The sequence below is a fragment of the Typopeltis vanoorti genome, chromosome 13 (genome assembly GCF_054136105.1).
Source record: "Typopeltis vanoorti isolate ZY-2024b chromosome 13, IOZ_Tvanoo_1.0, whole genome shotgun sequence".
NCBI classification, from domain to species: Eukaryota; Metazoa; Arthropoda; class Arachnida; order Uropygi; family Thelyphonidae; genus Typopeltis; species Typopeltis vanoorti.
This window is the reverse complement of record NC_143561.1, coordinates 86,161,435-86,174,437: the sequence shown is the minus strand read 5'-3', so window position 1 is coordinate 86,174,437 and position 13,003 is coordinate 86,161,435. Positions and strand designations below refer to the sequence as shown.

Below are 13,003 nucleotides of genomic sequence, written 5' to 3'. Positions count from 1 at the left end.
AGCTCTTGCAAAAGAATAATGTGCTGACATTCTGCGAAAAAGAATCGTCAGAAGGCAGTCTCCTTGTTCCCCTTTCTCAAGTCATAAAACATGCAAGTGCAATTGCGGGTGTATCGGGGTCGACCGTTAAAAGAATTTGTAGGGAATCAAAAGGTGAAGGTAAGCCAAAATTTAAATCTCCTAAAAAAAAGCGCCGATGGTTTTCCAGAGAAAGAAAGCCATCGAAATCATAGCTTTGACTGATTTTGATGTAGATGTTATAAGAAGAACTATTCACAAATTTTATGTGGTCGAGAAAAAAATGCCAACTGTTCCGAAATTGATTCCTGTGCTTAAAGAAAAAATTAATTTTCTTTGGAAAAGAGAAACTTTAAGGGAAAATACCTCATGAAATCGGATTTTGTTTTAAAAAGTCCCAGAATAAAATGAAACTTATCATGGAGCGAAGTGACATTGTTTTATCCAGAATGTAGTGTTTGAGAGCAATAAGACGTTTCAGGGAGGAGAAAAGACCGATTGTATATCTAGATGAAACTTGGATTGATAGTAATTTAACTTATGGAAAATGTTGGCAGTCTAAAGAAGAATGTGGAGTGCTACAAACTGGAAATGCCTCATGGCACATAATAATTTTGTGTGCGGATGGAGAAATGGGTTTTTTTACCGAATTCAAACTTGCTATACAAAGCCAATTCAACTACTGGAGATTACCATAGGTGAATAAATTCTACGATCTTCGAAAAGTGGGCAGAAGAAAAACTGATTCCAGACCTTCCTAAAAATGTTGTTGTTATAATTGATAATGTTTCATATCACTCTATTCGATTAAACAAAGTTCAAAATTGGTCTAATAAGAAGCAAGTTCTTATGGATTGGCTCTCTGCAAATAACATTTCTCATTCCCCAGATATGCGAAAAATTGAATTGCTTAATTTGGTCAAAAGAAACTCACCCACAACTAAACTATTTAAATTCGACACGATGCTCAAAGAGCATGGATTTCTAGCTTTGAGGCTACCACCATATCATTGCGATATTAATACTATCGAGTATGTTTGGGAAGAAGTGAAAAGTTTCATTCGCCATCGCAACATAACTGAAGATATTGACATGTCGAAACTTTTTAAGCTTTCAGAACAGGCGATTGAAAGTATTTACAGTTCAAAACTGGCGAAAATATTGCTTTCATGTCACCTCATTGGAAAATATGTATTGGGACAGAGACGGAATTATTGAAGAATTATGTGAACCTTTGGTGATCAGTTTAAGTGAAAGTGATGGCGATTCGGACACTGATTCAGAAGACTCTGAAGATTAAAATGATTTGATAATGGTATTTTTTTCCAACTTTTTTTTTGCATGGGTTTGCTAAAAGAGTTACAACAAGTCATAAATAATTAATCGGTTTAGGACATTAAAGTGTCTCAGTTCTCTCAACTGAGAGTTTAGAATATCTAAGTTCATTTGAAAAAATTTCCATTTTTCTGTATAATTATTTTTATTTTATAGAAAACTTTCTTAAAAATAAACTTAGTTAAATTTTTGTTTTATGCTATACCTTTTTTAATTTTGTTAATACTCTACGTACATTTTTCTAACTGTTATACAAGCAAAATAGTTACACTTTAAAAACAGCAATGTTCGTAAATGAAAAGCTAAATTTTCCGACCTGTAATAATAAACAAACTCATCCCAGAAGACAGATTGATTACCCTATTATCGGAATGGATTCTCCTTTTTTTCTGACATGCGCAGAAGTGTCGAAGATTCTTTAATCGGTGGGCGAACTATATTTCTCCCAATTTGCCTTCTGGAAGTTCCGATGATATTTTCTTTTTTGGGTGGGTCTAGTTATTTTTGGGTTCAGATTGATTGATATTGGGGTATGGTTGCTTCCTACTTGTTCCAAAACAGACCAAAAGCTTTGTCATGAAGATCTGGAGGACACCACAGTAATATCTACGGCATCTGTTGCACCATAAGAATAAGACAGATAAGTGAGTTAGTTCTCCACTGTTGGGTGTTATTAGTCCTGTTTCATCTAAAAAATTACTCAGATTTTCTCCTCTTGGGTTTATTTCCTCAGAACCCCATAACAGGTGCTTGCTGTTCATGTCTCCTAAGGTAATGGAATTTTCTTCAATGAGATGGGATTGGCTGGAAAGATTTGGTCCAGGTTTGTCAGGAGGATGATAACAATTGAATATGTTTAATGGCTTTTCACTTGGTTCCAGTATTTGGATTTCTTGTACATCTAAACCTCTTTTTATGCAAATTAGGAGTTAGGCGAATTGGGATATGAAAAAAAAATTTTTTTACGAGATTTTTATTCACTTTTACACACCCAACCTAAAGTCTAAGATAGGAAAAAATCCGTAATTAAAGAAAATTCTAAATTCTTATGAATTTTATTTATTGGGAATTCCACGAATTACAGTACATAACTGACTGCGCATAAAAAAGCAGTTCTTAGCAGTTTGAATAGACAACACAGTTACTGCAGTTTTTTGCGTTAGCATTTTTAAGTGAAATAAAAATAAAAATTGGGTTATAAAATAAATAAAGAAAGAAATAATAAATGGTAAGCTATATGTAATTTTCAGACTTTCATTTCATTAACTGAAGATTTTAATCCAGCCCTCACATCATGTTGCCAATAACCAAAAAAAAAAAAAAAAAAAAAAGCCTTTTTTTTTTTTTTTTTTGATATAAAAATTCAAATTTTAGATTATCTTCAAACTGGCGACGGCTGTGGGTAAGCATTTTGGAGTCCTTGAATCAACTGTCAGATCTATAAAAAAAAATGAAGAGGCTATTAGAAAAGCGGTATATTCTGGTACAAAATCAAGTGCAAAATTATCATCATACACAAAAGATGTTTTCTAGAAGAGGCCAAAAAAGCTTTAGGTGATGTGGATAGGAGATAATGTACAAAAAAGAATGCCAGTTGAAGAAATTCTATCAAGCAATCAGCATTGAGATTTTATGAACAGATTAAAAAACTGCAGCCAGATACTTCATCTCAATCGAGGAAAAAATATGAATTTGATGCAAGCAATGGTTGGCTGGCTAAGTTTATTAAAAGACGTGCTCTTCATAAAAATTAAAGGTGAAATGGCTTCTGCTGATGAAACAGCTGCTAAAGCATTTCCACAAAAACTTGCTAAAATAATTGAAGATAGAGTTACACTCATGAACAAGTTTGGAATTTGGATGAAACCGGCCTTTTCTGAAAAAAAATGCCAAACAAAACTTGCGTATCAAAAATGCAAAAAACTGTTGGTGGGCTCAAAGCAGCAAAGCATTGCATAGCACTCCTATTTTGTTCGAACACTTTAGGAGATCGGATGTTAAAACCACTGCTCATAAATCGATCATTAAGACCACGGCCAATGAAAGGCGTAGATTTTCAAAAATTGGCAGTTCATTGGATGGCCAACAAAAAAGCTTGGGTGACCATTGATATTTTCACCGAGTGGTACCACAAACATTTTGTGCCAGAAGTTAGATGCTATTTGAATGACAAGGGTCTCTAATTTAAAGTGCTTTTGATTCTTGATAATGCACCCAGTCATCCTGCCATAGAATCACTATAGAACACCCAAATGTGCAATCAATACAATTATAGATTGTATTGATCAGGTTCGATTATCGTTATCTGAATTGAGACCAGAAATTATGAATGCATGCTGGAAAGCTATTTGGCCCGCATGTGTTAAAGAGAATGCTCCTGTTCCCTTCAATCATACTGCAGAATTCCCCAATATAATAAGTTTGACATGTGAAATTGGCGGAGAAGGATTCGATGATCTTACTTCGGCAGATATCGAAGAATTGTTAATTGATAAACCTCTTAGCAAAGATGAAATAAGTGGAGATTGTTTCTGAGACTCCTGAAAGCGAAGAAGTTAATGCTAATGATCAAGATAATCCTACTTTTACTGCTGATATAATTAAAGAAGGAATTATAATTAAACTGGCCAGTAATCTAGGCAATTATTTGGCCCGACATGATCCAAATAAAGAACGTGCTGGGAAGTTTTCATGTAAGCTTAAGTTGTTAATGTATTCATACTGAGAATTATATCACGACTTATCTAAAGCATCAACACAGCGATTAGTAACTGAGTTCATGCCTAAAACTACTGAAACAACCAGTGGTACTTTTGTTCAAGACATGACAAGAAGAATTCCACACATTGAGGCGGAAGTCGATGATGATAATACCATATCTAGTAGTTCTAGTGATATTACAGTCTCACGAAAACGAAAGCTTTTGCATTTATTGTCAGAAACTGATAGCGAATAACAATTTTTTTTTTATAGAATTCTTAGCAAACAACTGAAATGAATATGTTTTTTTTTTTAAGTTATTAAAATTCATTATATGTATATGTGTTCTCCATGAAATGTAAATAAAAATCTTATGATCCTAACGAATTTAATGTTTGTATTTTTCATTATTTTGCTTATATTTCAGGTTTGGAACGAATCTTCACTTTTTCTATGGAGTCAGTAGTTTTTTTTACGCGTAATTTTTAGGAATGTATCTATTGTGTAAAAAGAGGTTTAGATGTATTTCAGTTCCTGCTACTATGTCTAGTTCAACAACTTTATATGACAAGTTTCAGATTAGTGTCAGAAGCCCTCTTCCATTTTGGTCAGTAAGCCTATCTTGTCGTATGATATCATAGTTTTTAATGTTTAGTCTGCTGGTTTGTTGAAGTTTTGTTTCCTGGATGCAGATAATATCAGCATCATGCTTGTCAGCTAATAGTAATAGTTAATTTAGTTTTTCTTTGCTTGCTGGAATAACGATACGATTTAAATTACATTGGATGATATTAATATTTCTTGTAATGGGTGGAATGATTTGCTCATTTCTCGACTCTGACATCATTTCCGAATCAAGAGTCGCGTCGGCTGCCCCGTACGTGGTGGCATAGATATAATGACTGAAATTTGTCTCCATGATGGGAAAAAAGAAATACTGCTGTCATTAGATCATCCAGAGAGCACCATGAGGAGGTGACAGTCAGACTTTGCCCTCCACACTAAATGGTGATTATTTCCTCTTTCAAGTCAATGAGACTCTTCTTATTCCTTGCTGCTTCTGTCCATGTGAACTTGTGGACATTTTTATGTTTGAACATAGTGTTAGTAATAACTAACACTAGTCCAACTTTTCCTTTTTTGTTGTCAGCTTCCTTCTCTAATGCCTCAAAAAATTCTTCCACTTCTTTCTTAGTAGAACCTTTTGTGGGACCATAAGCTGAAATAAATCTCATTGTTCAGTTTCCTCATTCTGATATTAGCCCACTTCACTCTACTTGATATTGGCTTTCATTCAAGGAGATTAATCTCATATTTAGTGTTTAATATGTTTAGTGAGGATTGCAAATTAAATATGGAAATAGACAATAATCAAAACTGGTATAGTGGGGTTGAATAAATTTATATGGAATAAGAGAGAAATTACACCAAACTAGCAGTACACAAGACAGAATTCAAACCAGATTTTAAGTTTATGGATCTGAGAGTTGGGTTAGAAATAAAGCACTTGAACAAATCCTAAAGGCCACAAATATGAGAGTTCTTAGAAAAAACAAGGGAGCAAACAGATGACAGAATTTTTAGTATTCAAGAATGTGTTATCAGAGCTAATCTAATGGTATCTAAATCAATCTAAGTAATTGTATGGTCACTTAAACAGAATGTGGAGGAAAGGTTACAGAAACTGGTTCTGAGATAGCAGAAAAAAGAAAAGACTCTGAGAAGGCCCAAGATCTGGGTGGATTTATCAGTCAGGAGACTGAAATTTTAGATACAGTAATTTAGAGCATTGAGAAGTAATGCTGATTTGGAGTAAAATTATTGAGGAATTTGTTATACACTTTAATCATAGTACTGTCATAGTATCCTGTACACCCCTTTTGGTTACATATCAGGAATTTTATGCTGATTTTATTTTGCAACATTTGTTTACTTTTAAAGCTTTCTTTTCATTTTTCTTAGTATGATGCTCATTTTTCATCTGAAGCAAATAACTGAAGATAGTCCATTATCAGTAAACGAACAACTGTTTTATCTTTTAAGGTTTTCAAATTTTCACTTTGCATTCATTAAATTGCAAATTCACCATTTTTTGAGTTAGTAGTAATTTACTTCAATTTTTTTTTTTAGATTCTTACATTTAAAAATGCAATAAGCAGATATCGTCATTTTCCTGATATGTATCCCCAAGGGGTGTTCAGGTTACAGTGACAGCCCTATATGTTTAAGGTTACATTACTATTAATCTCTTATCAACAGTTTTCCTCCAGATCAATCTGTTACCTGTGAGCACTCCAATATTGTCATATCTAACATTTCATGTTTCTAAGGCACTTCTGACCGAATCAATCCGTCTAGACCTTGGTCTTCCTCTGGGTTTCTTTTCTGCCATCTTGTCATCAAATGGCTGTTTTGCTAACCTTTCTTCACCCATTCTATTTAAGTGACCATAGAACCTGAGATTAGTTCTGCTAACACATTCCTGAATGCTAAGAATGTCAAGTTCCTTTCAAATAACTTCATTTGTAATATGATTCTGCCATTGGTTCACTTCCATAATTTTACTCAGAAACCTCATATCTGTTTTGTCTAGTCTTTAATCAAGTGCTTTATTTCTAACCCACCAAGTAGATATATAGGGCGTTTTTTTTTTTTAGTATTTCAAGATTCTTGCAGCTATTTGTAGTCGGAAATATCCTGAAAATAAATCTATTTTCAGCAGTTATGAAGTATGAATATTGAGTAAATTAATATACTGTTATATTCCTAGTATGAGTATCAGTGATTTTAATTGTCACCTGGGAAGGAGACAGAGACAACTGCCTCCTGTGGTCCCCTAAACCTACAACTATTAGTCATTATTTCAAATAATATGAGTTCTATGGTCAATTTTTCTCGAGTTTATAGAGTGGAAAACTTGAGTTTCAGGAATAACGTCCCCCCACACACACACACCTGGAGAAAAAACGTCCTTGCCCATGCCAGAGATCAACCAACTTGGGAACTGGTTGGGGGGGAAAAAAAGGCTTAGAGATGTTTTGGTAGTCAGCAACTAGAATCAAACTTAGAACGGTCTTTCTTTGGGTAGCCTGGTGCTATGGATGCAAACACCATTTCCACAGGGCTACACGGGCCTCTAAGAAAACAAGTATAAAATGGCAATTTTGTGCTTGTCTTATTTATTTATTTATTTATTTTTTTGTTTCATTAGAAAATATAAACAGCATGTTTATAGTTACTACCAATAATGAGTAAAACGACATATCTGATGGCTTTCTGCTAGCTACAGTACTATTAGTGTGCTTCTTTCCCTAATAAATATGTCTTCAATATATGGTACATTTCTAATATCAATATGAGAATTTGAACATGCTGTTATTTGAACATGTTTTGGTAGTCAGCAACTAGAATCAAACTTAGAACGGTCTTTCTTTGGGTAGCCTGGTGCTATGGATGCAAACACCATTTCCACAGGGCTACACGGGCCTCTAAGAAAACAAGTATAAAATGGCAATTTTGTGCTTGTCTTATTTATTTATTTATTTTTTTTTTTGTTTCATTAGAAAATATAAACAGCATGTTTATAGTTACTACCAATAATGAGTAAAACGACATATCTGATGGCTTTCTGCTAGCTACAGTACTATTAGTGTGCTTCTTTCCCTAATAAATATGTCTTCAATATATGGTACATTTCTAATATCAATATGAGAATTTGAACATGCTGTTACATGAAGTGCACTTCCAAATTCTTGTTTAAATGTTATTCCTGTTAAGCAAAACCAGTATCAAAAACTGGTTTTGCTTAAGTTGCTTAATTGAATTAGCATTAAATAAAAAATAAAAATAAATACTTTTTTCCTCTCAGCTGGAGAACTATTATCAACAGCATTGCCTTTCCTTGAACAAAATATGCATCCCACAATAATCATTAGTGCTTTCCGACAGGCACTTGAGGATATAATACAGATTCTAAGAGATCATGTTGCGTATGTATTTTTTGATTTTATATTATATTAATGTGCCTCTGGTACTTAATAATATACAAAGAAAAATGTATAATTTTTGAAGTTGTGAAAGTACTTTAAGGATTCTAAAACTCCTATTCTTTTTTGAAAATTCTATTTTTAATTTTGTATTATTTTATATATGCATTTTGTATATTGTTTACAACAATATATAATAATATATACTGCTGTAAACAATTTTACAGGGGGGGGGGGTAATATGCTTAGATTGCAAAAAGAGATTCTTGTGCCTACAGAAGGTATGTAAAGAATTCACTAACAATAGACTATTCAGAAAAATTTCTGCAATCTGACAAACACTAGGGAACATTCTCACTACACAGTTATTTAAGAGAGATACCGTGTTTAATCTGGCATTGAAATTTCATTATGTTGTATCATCATATGCATTTGCAGTTGAAGCCAATAGAAAGTACAATTTGATTCAGCTATGTCCCAAATTGCCAGTTAATCCTCGTTCATTCAGTACCCTGTTGATACCTACTAACAGAGCGCACAATGTAAAGGTGAGGATTGGAAATTAGGTCAGGAGCCCCAGTTAGTTCTCTGCATTCCTGAAAGGTGATGTGAGGGTCTCCTTCCAGTTATTTAGCTTTGACCATTAAGCAACCCCAAGAGAATTTAATTAGTAAATATATATATATATCATCATCATCATCATCATCAAATTCCTGCCATGTACCCTCAAGGGGTGTACAGGATATGACAGTACTACATGAAAAAATTACATCATTACTAACTTCCTATCTACAATTTTCCTCCAAATCAGTCTGTTACTTGTCAAGGCTCCAACCTTATCAGATCTTATATTTCTATCGTCTAAGGCACTTTGTACCGTATCAATCCACCTACATCTTGGTCTTCCTCTGGGACGTTTTCCTGCCAACCTGGCAGAGAACACTTGTTTTGCTAATCTTTCCTCTCCCATTCTATTTAAGTGACCATACCATCTGAGATTAGCTCTGCTAACGCATTCCTGGATGCTGACAATGTCAAGTTCTTTCCTAATATCCTCGTTTTTAATATGATATTGCCATTGATGCCATCTGTTCACGCCTCTAATCTTTCTCAGGACTCTCATATCTGCGGTCTCTAGTCTTTGGTCAAGTGTTTTACTTCTGACCCAGCTCTCAGATCCATAAGTTAAAATTGGTTTGAACACAGTCTTGTCAGCTAATTTAGTGTTCCGACTAATTTCTTTCTTATTCCATATGAATTTATTCAATTGACTTCCCACGATACCAGCTTTGCTGATTCTGTTGTCTATTTCTACATTTAGTTTACCATCTTCAGTAAAAATTGTGCCTAAGTAGCTGAAATGTTTTACTTGTTCCGCAGGTTCTCCATTCACAACACAGTTGACATTTTCAATGATTCTGCCTATTTTCATCGTCTTTGTCTTTTTATTGCTGACCTTCATACCATATCTATTACAACAGCTATTCAATTTAGTCAGAGAATCTTGCAGGCTTGTAGCGGATTTATTTAGAAGTATAACATCATCCGCATAAAGCAAAGAGCTGACATTAACATCTCCAATTTTGATATCAGGTTTAATACCACATTCCTTCATAATGTGATCCATATAGATAACGAATAACAGAGGGGATAATGTACATCCTTGTCTCACACCAGATTTAACATTAAACCATCTTCCTGTACTTCCTTCAATTCTAACTGCTGACTCACAACTCAAATAAAGACTAAGTATTGCTTGATATAATGCCCCATTGACACCATATAACTGCAGCGTATTGAATAGCTTCTCTCTTGGCACCTTGTCATATGCCTTTTCCAAATCGACAAAACTTAAATACAGATCTTTGTTATATTCCCATGCTTTCTCGACTATTTGTCGTAAAGTGAAGATCTGATCCTGACAGCCACTATTTGGCCTGAATCCAGCTTGTTCTTCACCAAGCTTTTCTTCCACAATTCTTCTCAACCGTTTCTCAAGTATACTTGCATAGATCTTGCCAGGAACACTCAGTAGGGAAATACCTCTGTAATTCTCACATTCAGTTTTATTTCCCTTTTTATATATGGGTACTATGAGAGCTCTACTCCAATCATCGGGAATTCGTCCCTCTGTCCAGGCTTTCTGAACTATGCATTGCAGCCACTGTAAGACTCTTATACCACCATACTTCAGCATTTCTGGTCGAATATCATCTACTCCTGCTGCCTTTCCACATTTCAAGCCTTTGATGGCTTTTTCTACTTCAAGTATGGATATGTATTCCTGACTGCATGCCTGGTCAGTGTTTTTTATCACTGTGCTGTCATCACTGCTTGTTTCATTTAGCAGTTTTTCAAAGTAATTACTCCATACTTCAAGGATATCTTTTTCTCCTGTTTTCATTTCACCTTTATCATCTCTAATTCCTTTTACAGCACTCTTTCCTCCATTCCTAAGCTTCTTCAACACCCTCCAGAATATTTTGCCACCTTCTTGATATTTATTTTCTATATTCTTGCCAAAGTCCTCCCTTGACTTTTGTTTAGCTAGTTTTACACACTGTTTAGCTTTCTTACATTTGTCTCTGTATTCTGTAAGAGTAAAAGCTGATTTATTTGCCGGGAACTTTTGATATGCTTTCTTCTTTTCCTTCACTGCCTCTTTAACTTCCTGTGTCCACCAGGGAGTTCTGATTTTTTTATCCTTGCACACAACCTCACCACATGCCTCTCTGGCAGAATCAATCAATGTTTCCTTCAGAGTTTGCCACTGAATCTCCAAGGTTTGATTCCTGTTCTCAAACTCTTTCGTTTTCTTTTCAATAATATTTCTGTATTTTAGTCTACAGTTCACATCTGAGAGCTGCTCAACTTTTATTCGCTTTAAAACTTTCTTACATGTTATTCTTTTCAATATGAAATTCAATTTTATCCTGCTCAAGACTAAATAGTGATCACTTCCAATTTCAAATCCTCTGTACACTCTGGTGTCCTGCACCAGGGAGAAAACATCACTATCAACAATAACATATTCAATGAGACTTTTCTTATTCCTTGCCTCTTCTCTCCATGTGAATTTGTGCACATTTTTATGTTGGAACATGGTGTTAGTAATAACCAGTCCATGTCCTGAGCAGAAATCCAACAGATATTTGCCATTATTATTAGCTTTGCTCTTTTCTCCAAATTTTCCCAAAATATTTTTGTATGTCTCACAATCATTTCCTACTCTACTATTTAGATCCCCAACAAGGACCAACTTTTCCTTTTTCATTGTGTCAGTTGCTTTTTCTAAAGCCTCAAAAAATTCCTCCACTTCTACCTTAGTAGAACCTTCTGTGGGACCATAGGCACAAATAAGTCTCATTGTCCAGTTCCCCATTCTCATATTTGCCCACATTACTCTACTTGAGACTGACTGCCATTCAAGAAGATTAGCCTCGTATTTTGTGTTGAATACTATGGCTACTCCTTCTTTTCCTTGATTGTCATTGCCTGAATATAACATTTTGTATTTATTGCTCAGAAAGATCTCACCAATTTTTGGTCTTTTTTGTTTCAGTCACCCCTATTATGTCGATCTGGTACTTATCTAATTCCTCAGCTAGCTCCATTTCTTTGCCATTCAGGCTTCTTACGTTGATAGTACCGATCTTTAACTCTGGTGATGTTGAGTTGGGGTTTGTTTTCAGATTTGTTCCAGTAGCTAACTTTTCGCTGTTCGCCCTGGTTCCCTGGCGAAAACAACGGGGGCCTTGTTTAACCGGGCGACGCCCCAGCCGGCATGAAATTTTGTCATGTTGTACCATCATTTTTTATTTTGGTTTAACCAATAAGAATACAATTTGGTCGGCTAAATCCCAAATTGTCAGCCCATCCTCGTTCGTTCAGTATCAAAGTAGATACCCAACAGGGTGCACCACAAGAATGTGAGGATTGGACATTAGGTCAGAAGCCCTGGTCGGTTCTCCGCATTCCTTTAAAGGCTATGTGGAGGTCTCCTCTCAGTTATACAGCTTTGACCCTTAAGCACCCCATATATATATATATATATATATATATATATATATATATTTTAATCTTAGTCTGTAAATTTGCAGATACAGTTTGCTATACATTGAAATCCTAATAAGTTAAACAGTTGTGTTACATAATTTGTTGAATTTCACTATAATGATATGTATGATATTTTGCTTCATTTTGTATATTTCAACATGCGAGTATATAATGGTACACAAAATTAGCCACTGTGTTGCCACAGTATGTTGAAAAAATGCACCAGAAAAATCCTTTCCTTAATTTTCCAATGAAAAATATTAAGGTTGTTTATGTTATGCAATTTTGCACTTAGAGACAACATATGAGGACTCACTTATGGGGTAAAATGATCTACTGGTAAAGGAATGGGGAGCCAGTGAGTTATACTAATACTGGTATACACCAACTGAGCTATCAAGTCTTGTTAGCAAACCTATACAGTACATTTTTTTACCATAGTGTAAATTAAAAAGAGTGCTTTAAAAGGAATTAGAGATGATAAAGGTGACATGAAATCTGAAAAAAAAAAGATATCCTTCATGTATGGAGTAATTACTTCAATTACTCGCATGTTGAAAAAATGCACCAGAAAAATCCTTTCCTTAATTTTCCAATGAAAAATATTAAGGTTGTTTATGTTATGCAATTTTGCACTTAGAGACAACATATGAGGACTCACTTATGGGGTAAAATGATCTACTGGTAAAGGAATGGGGAGCCAGTGAGTTATACTAATACTGGTATACACCAACTGAGCTATCAAGTCTTGTTAGCAAACCTATACAGTACATTTTTTTACCATAGTGTAAATTAAAAAGAGTGCTTTAAAAGGAATTAGAGATGATAAAGGTGACATGAAATCTGAAAAAAAAAAGATATCCTTCATGTATGGAGTAATTACTTCAATTACTAAATGAAACAAGTAG

General features: G+C 34.5%; 1 protein-coding gene and 1 long non-coding RNA gene across 3 annotated transcripts in view; one reads left to right on the top strand and one right to left on the bottom strand.

Moving 5' to 3' along the window:
* CCT3 (chaperonin containing TCP1 subunit 3) overlaps positions 1-13,003 on the top strand; it is a 226,398-nt gene that overhangs the window by 92,300 nt on the left and 121,095 nt on the right. Inside the window, exon 6 of the mRNA XM_090402340.1 lies at positions 7,922-8,042. Coding sequence (XP_090258466.1) covers positions 7,922-8,042 — 121 coding nt within the window. The remainder of the gene's footprint in view (positions 1-7,921; positions 8,043-13,003) is intronic.
* LOC150100333 (uncharacterized) overlaps positions 2,403-13,003 on the bottom strand; it is a 173,289-nt gene continuing 162,688 nt past the window's right edge. For both annotated transcript variants that reach the window (XR_016549225.1, XR_016549223.1), the window contains one exon: positions 2,403-2,791. This is a non-coding gene — a long non-coding RNA (uncharacterized LOC150100333). The remainder of the gene's footprint in view (positions 2,792-13,003) is intronic.